General features: G+C 37.9%; 1 protein-coding gene across 2 annotated transcripts in view; it reads right to left on the bottom strand.

Annotated features, from left to right (window-relative positions):
- CERS6 (ceramide synthase 6) overlaps positions 1 to 15,370 on the bottom strand; it is a 317,382-nt gene that overhangs the window by 131,768 nt on the left and 170,244 nt on the right. For both annotated transcript variants that reach the window (XM_025404126.1, XM_025404127.1), the window contains exon 4: positions 10,499 to 10,556. In XM_025404126.1, the coding sequence (XP_025259911.1) occupies positions 10,499 to 10,556 (58 nt within the window). The remainder of the gene's footprint in view (positions 1 to 10,498; positions 10,557 to 15,370) is intronic.

Genomic DNA, 15,370 nt, shown 5'->3' with positions numbered 1-15,370 from the left:
TGGTGCAGAGAAGGGTGAAATGGGGCGGCTGGGGAAGGACAAGTGGTCTGAGCAAGCATGTCGCCTGTGAAAGGGTTAAATGGTAATGAAGGAATAGTGACATCAACATCTGGTGGTTAAGCTCTTCCGGCCAGGATTAAGGATGTAATTTTACAGCAATCTATGCGTGGATTGGGCCGAGGGATGGAGGAAAGCTCTGAAATGACTCTCCACCGTCATCTTTAGTTTCCAACTCCCCTCAGTCACCACTCTGGGTATATGGAGGAAGATGGGAAGAGAATACAGAGGAGACATGGGTTAGTGGTAGAGAATGAGTTAATAAGATGAGAGACTATAGATTAAGGTCAGGGAGAAGGAAAGTGAGGAAGCCCTTTCCATACAAACACCAGGTATCTTTTACAATGAGGACAAGCAGGAAAACTAAGCCTTCTTTGCCTAAAAAGTCCCATCTCCTTAATGCAACATTCCACTTATCAAAAAGCCTCATATTGTATAAGTATTTTTAGACAAAGCTTAACTTCTCTGCTAGATTACAAAATCCCTGAAGGCAGGAGCCATACCTTCCTGCATCTGACACCATGCCTTGTGCATAGATGCTTAATAAATGTCAGCTAAATTGAATTAGGCTCCCATGTTACTGATGACACCAGGGAAAAGAAGAGTAATAATAGCCTTGGCACCACAAGGTGAGTGTCTCAGACCATTTCATCCATGGTGCCCACAATCACTGCTGTCATAGGATGGGTGCTCAACAGATACTTAAAGAAAGAATGAACAAATGAACAGAGATCAGTATCTCCCACCAGATGAACAGAAGCTCTTTGAAAGTAGCCATGAATGGAACACCCTTTAAATCCCAGCTTCTTCTACTTGAATGCTTTATGCCCACATTTCCACTCAGCAACATGCAGGGACTGCTTTGTCCGGCAGCTGTAGGATTAACAGAAGCTATTAAGTTGTCAAGGTAAAGTACACGGTCCTAAGGGCACAGAAACTTGATGCATGTCTAGATATGTAAATACTGACATCACTATCCATATCGAGAACATTGCCAGCACTCACTCTAGCAGGCGCTCTTGGGCCCCCCTACCCCCACTCAGGAAAACTACCTCTATCAATATAGATTAATTTCTATCAGGGAAAAAGTTATTTTATCCTTTTCACTCTTCACTTCCTTGTGGAAGCCTAAATTTCTTGGGCACAAAATGGTCATCTTCTCTGTGCTTTGGAATAGTCATCCCAAGATGTCTAGTATCACCAGATTTTTGATTAATAAATCCTAAGCAATGACAGCAATGGCCCCTGTCAGGCAGGCCTATTCTCATGTGCATTAATAAATGAGAAGAGAGGCAAACATAAACAAAAGAAAGCACAAACACTAAGCCATTTGTCCCACCTGACAGCAGACCCAGTACCAGATACTCCCTGAACTAGAGTTCCCCTGGAACCACACACAGAGCTATAATCAGAGCATGAGCTGGTCCGATCGGAATTTCTGCTGCTCTGCTCCACATCAAGTACTTGTCCTAAGCAACCCACCCCCGTCCCAAACACACCCAGACAAGATGAGGCCCTTCCCTGCTGAGAAAGAACATCGGTTTCACAAGCAGAAGAACATCTCATTACTTCCCCCAGAAAGCTGTTCTTAAGCAAAGAACATCTGGTTTGTTTCATTATTGTTGTTGATGAGGAAAATGTTCTATTATGGTGATCATTGTATGTGAACGCCATTAGCTCTCAGATTTTATAAAAAACACACTTGAGTAATGCTTTCCTTGCTGAATTCAGTAAATGATTTTTCTTTCTTTTAGCTAATGCAGAGTGAATGTGCTGGTACAGATTTTGATACATGGATCGATACTTCATATCAAATTACCTGAATCTTCTGGGAGTTACTAGTTTTCTATTTCCCATGGTAGAAACAGGAGATGAATACTAATGCAATTCCCTTCTCAGGCACTGCCTCCAGCCAAAGGAAGCCTGTAAAGCTAGTTTTGTCATAGCATATAAATTAGACCAATGTTTTCCATAGTCAAGTTCAACTCTAAACTTTTGAGAAGTCTATGCCTTTAGGGGACTGTCTAATAATGAAAATCATATTTAAGTGAGTGTTGGTAGACTTTGACATGTGCTCTTTTTTTTTTTAATTTCTAAAGTTTCTACAAAGTTGCTATGTTACCAAGTGAGCTGAAATAATAAGATGTATGGTTTTATAAAACACCAAATCCAGAAACTCTTGTATAATTCCAGAAGAGCAAGTACTCAGAAGGCAGCAGCCACCATTTGCTCTTGGAGTTCAAGGAATCCCCAAAATCTCCCCCAAAAATCTATATTTCAGCTGTATTAAGTTCTAAAGTCTGTATATCTCACAGCCTGAAGAAAGCTGCCAGTCTGAAACGCCATTATATCAAGACACAGCCTGAACACAATGCAGAGACAACATGAAGAAAGGCTTCTCAACGCTCTTTACAGAAAATTTTATAAAACCAAAATCAAAGTACTGCATACCATTAAACAAGAAGCTATAAGCTATAATCTCAGTGCTGATGAAATACCTTTATCATCTGAAAAAGTTTTTAATTTATCCTAGGCAGTGGACAATTTCAAAGTATATTTCCCGAAACGTCAAAATACGAAGTTGGTCAAACTAGCTTTTAAAAAAATCCCTGAAGTGAATTTTTGTTTATATATTTTAATTGATATATAGTAGTTGTACTTATTTTGGGGGTAATGTGTGTGTGGTTTTTTTTTGATACCTGTATACAATGTGTAATGTTCAAATCAGGGTACCTGGGATATTCATCACCTCAAACATTTTTCTTAGTCCAATCAGTTTCTTAATATGAATAGTATATAGATGGTCTGCTAGTTACATTGTAGAAAATAAATTCATAACATAGAAGGAGAGAAAAAATTGTTCTGTGGAATGATATCAACTTGTGTAAAAAGGAATTTCTATACCCAGTCTGAAAATTAGGAGATGATTTCTGATGAGATCCAAACTATCAAGAATGCAGCAACCGCAGATTCTCAGCTTTGCTAGTATGAGTTCAGCTGAAAGTAGTAGATAAATAAAGCAAAACAATGAGAACTAGGCAAACACAAACAGCTGAATTTTTTTTTTTTGTTTTGGACCAAACATTTCTATTTCTTCGCCATTTAAATGGAATTCAACTTTTAATTTTTATTTCCTCCTCTTTAAAATTCACAACCTCACATTCTTTTATGACCCAGGTATACCTAATCCTACGCATAGTCTCTTCCATTCCAATTCCTACATTTCAGAGTTAATTTTATTTAATAGAAAATAAAGTATTAAAGATATATTGAAAAAAACCCTCCAAATTTCTACCTCTAAAAGGAGTCTTGATTTTTACCTACTGTTGTGATTTATCCACTACATGACTGCCACAGTAAAACATATACATGAGATAGTTACTTTCATGTAACATTCTACTACACATTTTAAGAATAGTTTCTTTATAGTTTTTCTTAAAAAGATTGCATGCGCGGTGGCTCAAGCCTGTAATCCCAGCACTTTGGGAGGCCGAGGCGGGCGGATCATGAGGTCAGGAGATCGAGACCATCCTGGCTAACACAGTGAAAGCCCGTCTCTACTAAAAAAATACAAAAAAAAAAAAACTAGCCAGGCGAGGTGGCAGGCGCCTGTAGTCCCAGCTACTTGGGAGGCTGAGGCAGGAGAATGGCGTAAACCTGGGAGGCAGAGCCTGCAGTGAGCCGAGATCTGGCCACCGCACTCTAGCCTGGGCGACAGAGCAAGACTCCGTCTCAAAAAAAAAAAAAAAAAAAAAAAGATTGCATGCCATTTTGTCACTTTGATAATTTAATTAAAATATTCTTCTAATATGAGACATTAAGCTCAGCTTTAGATTTGCTATTTTATATATGTGTATATATTCATATACATTTAGTGAATATCCATCACCTCCACATTATCCCAAGTTGTAATAAGCAACTTCCCACATTCACACATCCATATTTTGTATTCCTGTGTAATTTTTTCTCTTTTTTTTTTTTCAGATGGAGTCTAACTCTGTTGCCCCAGGCTGGAGTGCAGTGGCACGATCTCAGCTCACTGCAACCTCCACCTACTGGGCTCAAGCAATTCTCCTGCCTCAGCCTCCTAAGTAGCTGGGACTACAGGCATGTGCCACCACACCGGGTTAAATTTTTTTTTTTTTGTATTTTTAGTAGAGACAGGGTTTCACCATGTTGGCCAGGCTGGTCTTGAACTCCTGACCTTGTGATCTACCTGTCTCGGCCTCCCAAAGTGCTGGGATTACAGGCGTGAGCCACCGTGCCCGGCAATTTTTTCTTAAGGATAAGTTAATCGGAGTTGGATTGCCAGGTCAAAATATGGGAAGATATTTAAGATTATTATGCACCATCATGCCGCCTTCAAGGAGGTGGAACCTGCTCACCATACTTATCAGCAACTTCAAATTCTTTACTCAATTATGGGATATGAGCTGAAAGCTGTTAGTCAGGATAGTCTACATTACTGATTTTAGAGATGAAGCAATTAAATCCAAGAGAGATTAAGAGGCTTGCGTAAAGGTCATAAAGCTGATTAATGGCAGAATTCAATAACAAACCCAGGCGTTCTGACTGCCTCTGCAGGGCCTCACAGTCACATTATCCTTGGTTTCTCACTGGCCTTGGAATGCCCTCCTCAGACAGAATGCCAGCCACAAGCCAACACAGAAGGAAAACGAGGTAGGGTAAATGAAAGGGATGAGGAGAATCAGAACATATGCAAGAGGGTAGATGTAGGTAGAAGAGGGAAAGGAAAATGCAATAAGCAGCAAGCAGCACTGAAGAATTTCCTTTGGTTATTCAAGATTGCTTTTGTTGCAGATGTTTACCTATTTGCAAGCATCAAAGCATAGCCAGGACAACGGGTCTTACCAAGTAGGAGGCAGCAACAGTACAGTGTTTTTCAGGTGAAGGGATGACAATGGACTTACACAAATAATTCCCAGCAGAGACCACCTCTCTTTTCCCATCTTATAGATGAGAGAAACGAGGTTTCAGAGAGCAAAGGTTCCATTAAATATAATGAGCAGGGTCAAGACTGAAATCTCACTCCTGACTTCCAATTTATCATTCTATACTGATGTGACTTTTAGCTTTCATTAGTAAGGTAAATTTACTAAAAAAAGTTAAACGGCTAGCTTTTTATTATCTAAGTTGTTGTTGTTGTTATTGTTTTTAACCTAGACAGTCTAAAGACAGCAAAACAGGCTTCCGGTTTGGCTTCGGGCGAGTCAATTCATCTTTCTGAAATTGGTTTTTGTTTTCTGAAATGGGAAACTTGGGATAGGTGATCTTTAGGGTCCCTTCCCAATGTTAGTATTATATATCATGTGCACTTCTTATAGAAGTATTTTATGGGGGTCATTTTCATTAAAACCAAATTTAAAGCCTCCTTAAACAGCAACATAGTCCAAGCAATTTTAAGATTTTTTAAATGACACAAAGAACAAAATCTTAAACGGACTCATATTCTAATGGCTAGACAAATTCTATTCTCAGTCTCAAAATAGGCAAAACAATTACAATCTTGTTTCCATGTCAGAAAGATTCCAAACTAAGCAATAAGCAAAAGAGAACGTCTCAAAATATGAAACCAGGGGAACACTTCGTGGCTTTGTGTGTTGAATTCGAGAACACCGCATGAACAATGAAAGGCTGCACCTTAGTTCAGGTTGGATTCAGAAAGTCTAAGGGAGTGGGCAAAGGACTCAGTCTGACGGGGCACTCTCAACTGCAAGTTTTCACCCAGCAGTTAGTCGTGAAGTCAATGTAACGGGGGCAACCGTCATGTTTTAAAAATGTAATAAAGTAAGTTATAATAAGATTTATCAGAGTACATTTCAGAATGCAGCAATATGAGACAATTGGGCTAGTTATTGAGATACTGCTGCCGGTCTCAGAGCGGAGACTGTGCAAGCCACATTTCTATTGGCTTTAAGGAGTTGGTGCCTCGCCAAGTTTAGCTTCTTAGAAGCACTTGAGGAAGGCTGGAAGGCTGCAAGAGGAAAATGGGACTTGCTCCTTTCTGTTTTGCTTCTAGTTCTTGTCATCACATTCGTCCCCTGCCTCCCCACCCACTCAGAAGTGCGTCTTCACTCCAGTAGTGGCAGTTCATTCCAGTGGCAGCAGCTGGTTCCAGTTTGTAGTTTTTCCATATTCCCAGAGTCAAGCCCATCCTGTTCCCTCAGGGACACCAGCTGGTCAGTGTCCCCTTGTCAGAAGTCTTCTCTGGCTCCATGGCTCTTCCTTTGAGCCTCTATGTTCTGGAATCCCCTTGTCCTCACAGTGGCAGTGCCTTCCTGCTATTACTACCTTCACTATATCTCAATGCGGCGCTAATGGATGAGGGCCAGTCCTTGAAATGTCTGTTACAGGTCCACAACAACATAAGGAGCTTACACCAGAGGTAAATTAACTAGATCACTAAGCACACTGTTTTCAGCTAACTTTTCTTCATTGAGAGACTTTTTCAAAAATCAGGAGGAGCTGCTTTACATTCAGGTGCAAGCGTCTTATCTCACTGCAGACTGGCAGTAAACAGCAGACCAATTTACTTTGAGCAACACAGTCTTGATGGTTCCCTCTGGTTAATGATTCTTTATGTTAATGATTCTTTATATTACAGTCACTCCTAAAATTAACTTCTGTGGTTTCTATCTCCAACGGATCCCTGACTGATATTGAAATTAGACTTAGGTATATCTTGAGTAACTTTTCTTTTACATACATGCATGTGTGCAAAATGAATTGTGTACAAAATGTACCACATGGGTTGGGCGCAGTGGCTCACACCTATAATCCCAGCACTTTGGGAGGCTGAGGCAGGCGGATCACCTGAGGTCAGGAGTTCGAGACCAGCCTGGCCAACATGGTGAAATCCCATCTCTACTAAAAATACAAAAAATAGCCTGTCATGGTGGCACACACATGTAATCCCAGCTACTTGGGAGGTTGAGGCACAAGAATCGCTTGAACCCAGGAAGGGGAGGTTGCAGTGGGCCAAGATCGCACCACTGTACTCCAGCCTGGGCAGCAGAGTGAGACTCCATCTCAAACAAACAAACAAACAATAAAAAACTCCACATGGTCAGACATGTAGTTTATAAGAAAAAATAGAACCTAGGAAAATGTGTTAATTTGTATGCATACATTGTCTGCTAGGACTTCAGAACACTTGAAGTATTTCTAGGTCTTCTTTAACAAAAGTATTTGACTCTGGCAGTTATAATTATGAGCAGACTCTCTTATATACAGCAATTATAGAAGCAGACTATAAGTCAGGCTTACTTTCAACTGCTTAAGTATTTCCTACCAACACAGCAGTAACTTTACTGAATAGTTCACTAACATGTCTGTAAGGTTGTTCTGTAGTATCTACTTCCCTACTTTTTAGGGTAGAATGGGTGCTTACTAAACCACCGTAGAAAATGAGACACAACAGGCTCATCTGACCTAAAGATAGAAGAAAATCGATCAGTGCAAGCTGTCAGGGATTTTTCTAACAGCACATGTAATAATTCACATTTTTGATTCTAGAAGTAAGTAGCCTCTCACCTCTTAAAATGGATCCACTATGCTGGTATTATGAGGATTTTTCTACTGTACTTTTTGGAAGAATCTGAACACAAAGACAAATTTATGCTGTATGGATAGAACTTTGTGCTTATTTTCTAAAATTTAAGGCATTATACAAATTTGAATTACTGTGTTTTGATTATTTCTGATGCTGCATCCCTAATTTTTTTCTCTCAGTTTAGATGGGCAAATATATTGTCCATTCCAAGAAAGTTAATACAAATATTTTTAAAACGTGCATTAAAAGAAGTATTTAAAGTTCTATAAATAAGCAAAAATGATTCAGCTAGGTCAAGTCTGCTACCCAAAGAAGGAAGTCACTTGGAAATCATGCTGAGGTCAGGGCGGTTAGGGCGGGCTCACCAACCGGAGAGAGCTCTGGAATAAGGAGGAGGAGCATGTGTTTCTTGTCAGGTTCAGCCTTTAATAAACTGTGTGACCTTCCGAATGCCACCTACCCTCTTCTGGATTTCTGCTTCCTCAGCTGTGAAATGAGAGGGTTGGACAAGATGGCTTATGAAGTCCTCCAAAGCTATTTCAGTCAGATGAATTCTATGTATGCATTTCTACTTCACATTATGATTAAGACTAAACCACACAGCTCATCGAAAATTGAGTGCTACTTGGATGGAATTAAAGAAAGAAATTCCCACACAAATTAATTCAACAAGAAGAACAATGTCTAGTTCTTCTTTTCTTTCCTTTTTACTTAAAAAAAAAAAAAAAAAAAAAAAAGCATTTGTTATAACCAGAGGCAGTTGAAAGGAAATTGGCATAAAACTGATCTAGTTTAAGAAAAAATAATTTCCAAGGTAACAATCTACTGACAGTTCCTCTTACTGCCTTGTGCAGACTCACTGAGGACTGGTGGATAAAAATTATTCTCATTCCATTCTGTTTGTTTAGGGACAGAGTGAACCAGAGCGAAGTGTCAAAGTGTTTCCTGTTCTGATGACAGATAACCACATTGCCATATGAGAGCTAAAGAGGCTATATCCAGCAGGCCTAAAAGTAAAGGGCAAAAACGTGCTCATACTCTCTTTCCTTTCTCACCAACAAAGCCCCTCACCAACAGAACCAGGCATGAATTCTGAACCTTGACCTTAGTTAACAACTTGACCTTCCCATGAAGCACACCTCCTCCACATCAGCTGAAATTCCATCCAAAGCCATTTCCTCTTCCAAGGTAGTAAAGTTATAAGCACAAAAGCTCTACAGCCATTCTATTTTTTCTAGATAAGTAAATCTGAAAACTAGAACAGAATTCCAAAAGAAGCCGTTTAAACCATGTTAATTTACTCCAGTTGAGAATTTCTTCATACACAGAAACCCCACAGAGTAAAACTCATCCTTTTAAATAAATTCAAACGGCCTCTGGGCCATATGGTCTTATTAAGTGAAAATAAGTGCAATTACCAAAGGAGAAGACTACAAGTAAAAAACAATCCTCTAAAAAAATATGATAATGGGAAACAACCACTATTTATAATAGAATTCACTGCAGGCAGACAATATTTGATAACCCAGATTTTAAAATCTTTTTTTTAAATGTATTTAAAATTTCCATGTCAATATTTACAAGATTTTTTTTTTTTTTTTTTTTTTTTTTTTTTGAGACGGAGTCTCGCTCTGTCACCCAGGCCGGAGTGCAGTGGCCAGATCTCAGCTCACTGCAAGCTCCGCCTCCCGGGTTTACGCCGTTCTCCTGCCTCAGCCTCCCGAGTAGCTGGGACTACAGGCGCCCGCCACCTCGCCCGGCTAGTTTTTTGTACTTTTTAGTAGAGACGGGGTTTCACCATGTTAGCCAGGACGGTCTTGATCTCCTGACCTCGTGATCCGCCCGTCTCGGCCTCCCAAAGTGCTGGGATTACAGGCTTGAGCCACTGCGCCCGGCCAATATTTACAAGATTAATAAGGCATGACATTTGGCGCATTCCCAATTTTAACAAAAATTCTGTAATAAATAAAGATAACACTGATATCACTTTGGAGGCTAATACTATAGAGAACTTTTAAAAATAATTCCCCACGTTATGCCAAACCACTATTGTTAACATGTGTACAACTATGAGAAGATAGGTCTTCACAGGGTTTTATTTAACGAGTCTAACCCGATAGTAGTTCCAGTAAGAATTGAAATAACCTGGAAAAAGACTATAGCAGTCACAAGGCATTACTTTCATAGATTTCGGTCCCTCAGTTCATGCAGGATTATAGTAAAATCAATAGCAGGGGAAACAATCTATGAAAGAAATGAAATTTTTCACCAGCAGTTAGTGCTGCCCTGTTAGTAACTACGCAAGAGACAGAGAGAGAGAGAGAGAGAGAGAGAGAGAGATTATATATTATATCATATAATATAATTATAATATATCATATAATTATGATATATCATAATATATAATATAATTATATATTATAACATTTATACTATATCATATAATAATATAATATATATTATATACAATTATATATAATACATACTAGATAATAATTATATAGTACATATAATGTACATAGTATATTATATATAGTTATTTCTACTGGTGAAGAGTACAGTGGTAATACATGCTGCAACAATTCATGTTTTCAAATTGTGTGATGTAGAAACTCTAACTTCTTTCAAAACATCAGATGGATTTTATAAGCGTCCTAATGCCTGAAAAGTAATGAATAACGTACTGGAGTGAATATGGGACTTAGCAACATCCAAAATATTTTTGTAAGTCAAATGAAAATGCACAAATAATTCTTAGGAAACCTGTTATGATGATCTAAAATATTATTACAGTCATATGTTAAAAAAAACTGAGATATAGACGTACACTTATATAAGAATTATGTAAAATATTTTGAGAGATCCTACCTTTTTCAGGAATCTCACTCCGTAGGTAAATACATAAAGGTAAAATGAAAATCTCCACCTGTAGAAGGTTAAAAAAAATTCTGTGACATTCAGTTTATATATTCGCAGCATATACTGAAACATGTAAAGGAGGGGAAAAAGTTCATTAAATTAAATTTGTCCCCCTCCCTCAACTAGGGATTAAACTTAATGAGCAATTTCAGTGCTAGCTGAAGCCATACACTGGTATACATGGCTTACAGAAAATATTTTGAGTATTATATTGATAACTTAATTTTTTCATTGTTAACTGCAATATTTGCCCAATTGCTCATCTTCTCATTCTCCAACATGTGAACAACTTCTTGTTTATCATTCATGAAGGGATATGATTCAATAACATGAAGGTATAATATCTGAATCAGACAAATAATTCAAAACCAACAACTTGAGTTAAATGAAGTTCATATTTGTTTTAAAAGACTGAATATTTTAAAATTAGGTAAGAATTTCACTTTGTCTTTTAACAACTATATCAACATCTTTTTGGATATTACTAAAGGAAGGCACATAGAATCTAAAAAAATCAAATTACAACTATAAATGAGAATCTTATACCATGCCAAACTTACGGTCTAGTTATGACTTTCACTTTTAATGAAGAAAAATTTTTAACTTTTCTTTTGATTTTAAATGATGGAAATGTTTTAAGTCTTTTAAAATATAAGATATATACGTGTGTGTGTGTGTGTGTGTGTGTATACTTACTACAAAAAAACTCTTATTCTAGTACTAAATCCCCAATTTTATTTCTTGTACTTCTGAGTATGCCTTTAAAAGCTGGCTGGATGTCACTAAATGGCATTCCTGATGTCATTTTAAAAAGTTATCTTGTGAGTGAAGACAATTAACTTATTGTAGTATAAAAGTCAAGAACTTAATTTTAACTCCATCTCCATTAACAATCTCTCAGTGGTTGTGGGTGAGAGTGATAACAAGTTTCTGTTGGTTGTACAAATTCTAGATCAAAAATTAAAACCAGCGATGTCTTCACGGGTGTGTGACTTAGGCAGTCACATAAGACTTCATGCTTGATTTAATGCTTTGGTGTTACCATCTTGAAATTCTTAACAGTTGTTGAACAAGGAACCCAGCATCTTATTTCGCATTGGATTCTGCAAATTATGTACCCAGTTCTGGTCAAGACAGACTCAATTAATTTTGGGCAAATCTGTTAATATCCTTTGATCTCAGTTCCATCTCTATAATGGGAGAGTGGGTTTGTGCTACAAGGATGCCTTAAGGATTTGGTAGCACAAGTATTATCTCTACTTCTCTCTCGTCCCTCCCAATCCTTCTTGTATGGAACTAGCCTACTTCATGCATTTGCCTTATCTGGCCCCTGGAGGCAAATTAATTTGCAACTCTGAGATTAAATTATTTACAACAGCTGTTTCAAGTCTAAGACCCTTGTTAGTAGGTAGTGATCAGGCAGTTTTTATGTATAAAAAAGTTTTACAGAAGTCATTGGAATTCCTACCATCACTTATGTATCTACATTTTATTTCATCACTAAAATGACCCAGTTTTCATAACACATAGATTCTATTATAGGAGTACTGATGCCTCCATCATTTGAATAGCAACTTGTGATGAATATTTACAAGGCAGAGTTTATTTCCACAAAATATCTGCAGAAAGCAAAATTTCCAAGCATCTTGCAACTTGAAAAAGTACTTCTTTAAGTTGTAGAGTTTCATGTTATAGTTTTAAATGCTAGCTACCAGTCCCTGATATAGTCCCTCCCAAGCTTCTACTAAGATACCTGTAAAAGAGATAAATAACAAACTTCATGCAACCATGAAAAGGAAGATATGACCTTCAACCTACTGCTAGAAGCAGTGAAGAATTCTTATAACAGAAAAAGAATGAAATTAGATGTAAAAAATGTGATTAGCAGTGAACAGTCACAAGCCTTGAAGGAAGCAGGGAAATCTTCATCTGCATATCACCCTGTCTCCACTTTCTGCCATCTTGCATAGAAATGCAAAAATCTGTGTCAGTCGGAAACGTTGCCCTTTGCCACAAATGACTGTGTACATTTCTTGAGGCAGCAAGAGAATCCCCCACCCCATATGTTAGTGATGGCTACTTTCAAAAGCCAACTGGAAGAAGGAGATGCATTGTGAAACCTGGCAGTTTCAGTGACAGAAAGGCAGATTTAGGGAAAGATGACCTATGAAGGTATTGCATTCTGGAAGTTGGCGTCCTTACATAATCCATATATAAAGCAACAAAGAACAAGGCATTGGAGATAGCTGCTTTATATGAAACTTTCACTGAAAATGGGTCCGACTCTATAGACATCAACCTGCTACAAGGTCAGAGATCTAAAAGAGGACTTTGACTAACAAAACAGGAGGAGAGAGAGTGGGGCTGAGAGCAATCCACACATCCCCTCTGTTAGCAGGTCTAGATGAATATCTCTAAATTTGGGAATGAAAATAACAGCTTGATATCAGCATAGTTCTACTAAGTAGTAATAAATGTGGAAAGAAAAGGGCATGTTAAAGATTCAAAGGAAGAACAGTCTCCTAAAAATCACTTCCTAGAGGAATCATTAGTAATTTTTAGGAAAGTTTTAGGCATTGCCAATATAACACAAGATACGATCCCTTGAAACAAAACAGAAAGTTGTAAGTCAATAAAAGACTGCTGGGTAAGTTATAGGTGGAATAAAGAAGCATTGCACAGAGTCTGAAAAATGAAGTGCAGCATTATTATCCACTGGAGGGGAGGAAGATAGATACATATGGTATAAAATTAAGTCATTTACATAGAGGGTAAATACCCCCGTAAGGTCAGAGAAAAGAACCAAAGATGAAAAAAGATCCTAGATCTGGAAGACTAGAAAATAAATCTAATTACAGTTGTTTCTGAGGAAATACAAGAACTGAAATGGAAGTAATACTCAAAGGCAAAAAGACTAAAAAAATGTGAACTGAAAAAAAAGACAGACAACTAAATTGCATTCCAAACAATATCAATTCAAAGCAATTTCTGACAAAAATGTTGAATCCTAGGTTTAAAATTAAAAAAAAAAAAGGTTCTTCAGTGTTCAAGCATAAAAACAACAAGTCGACACACATAAATCAAAGGAAAACAAATCACCATCAAAGGAACAAATATCCAGTTGGTCTTACAACTCTGCTGTATTATTAAGTGCCAAAAGAAAGGGGAGACTCAATCAAAGAAAGCTATTGCCAGGCAAACTGCCTCTCATTTGCAGAGGAATATATGAAAAGTATTCTCATATATTCAGAGGCTCTGAAAATACATTATTCATTAACCTTTATGAAAAAATTACTTCAGCCTATTCTGACCCAGCAATATACAAATAAAAAATAAGATTTCAAAAAGTAGAATTCCAGCATGAAAAGACTATGGTTAGCAACATAAACCATTGCCCTAAACTTCATCGCCAAATTAAATGCTGTTTTTAAGGGATAGTTTAATACCAAATATTTAGCAATAATAATCAAGGGATGAATTCTTCGATTAATGAAAACAAGGAAATGAAGCATTGAATTCATTCTTACAGGAACATTTCAAGACTTCTTTCGATAACAGAAATAGACTAAGCCTATTTCTTTAAAAATTTAAAGATTACTCTTGGTTAAACAAGGTAAATTAAACACATAAATTTACCTCTGTGTCTTTGTGAATGCACTAAATGGGCAAAAGAGGGATTATGTTTAGTAAAGCATAAACTCCCAGGGACACAAAACTGGAGTGAGGACAACCACCCTGTTTCAGGGCCTGGAAAGCTGCAGGGCAGGAATGTTAGCTTAGCTAGTGGAACCAGAAGTTGAATTCTAAACTATCTGTGGAGGATGCTCGGAAGGACCACCAATTCCCAGAAAGACTCCAAATAAGGAAATAACTTTGTAAGACCAGTACTGGAAAAAGAAGCCTAGGGATTAGCCTGTCCAAAGCCAGACACTTGGTAAGTGGAAAAACTGGGACACAAACCTACCAGTGACTCTAAAGCCCTGTCTCAAATTCTACAGAGTTAAAGCATACTGCTTTGCCTAAAGACGTCAATGTGTTCCACTACATTTCCTTGGATATGGAAGCCTTTTATATCTTTCAAACCTGAAAATTAGAATAGGAAGCTAGTAAAAACTACCACCCACTGAATCTGGTTTATTGTCCTTACACAACAAGGTTGAACAGGGCTCTTTGTTAAAATCAAGACTACTAAAATGTGCATTTGAAGCAGGAAACCAGAGCATTGAGGTCCCAGGTCTTGTTGCCAGGCGTCACCCAAAAGGCAAGGGATTGTAAACTACAGAGGCAGGAGAAGCAGGGGAACCATCCGGAGCAGCCACCACCCCGGGCTACCCTTCGCAACTCAGCACATGTTCTAGGAAGACCAGGGCCGGCATACGAGGGCCATTTGATTTACAACTGTAACATAGTACTTCCTCTATCCCCTGAGTTCTTCTAAGCACTTTACAAATAGGAAGTCATTTAATGAAACTGTTCCACACAAGGTGGGCACTATTATCAACATCTTTATTTTTTTTCCCCTGATGAGGAAATGAGCACAGAGTGGGTTTAATTACTTGCTGAAGGCCACACAGCTAGTAAGAGAGAAAGTCGGGATTGGAAATTAGGCTGTTTGGTTCCAGCATCCAAACTCTTAACCATTAAGCTATGCTACTTCTTCCTGATTTTATACCTAAAAATTGAAGACAATGTATTCAGCTAAAATGATGTTTCTAATCTGGTGGATATTAGTGGGTGCTGTATAATTGAGAATAGTCTCTACCCTGAGGAACGGCAACTGACTGCTTGCAAATCTGGGGATAGAAGAGGACTGAAAAGACG

Source organism: Theropithecus gelada, chromosome 12 (genome assembly GCF_003255815.1).
Source record: "Theropithecus gelada isolate Dixy chromosome 12, Tgel_1.0, whole genome shotgun sequence".
Classification (NCBI taxonomy): Eukaryota; Metazoa; Chordata; class Mammalia; order Primates; family Cercopithecidae; genus Theropithecus; species Theropithecus gelada.
The sequence above is the reverse complement of the archived record's forward strand: the minus strand, read 5'-3'. Positions and strand labels throughout refer to the sequence as shown.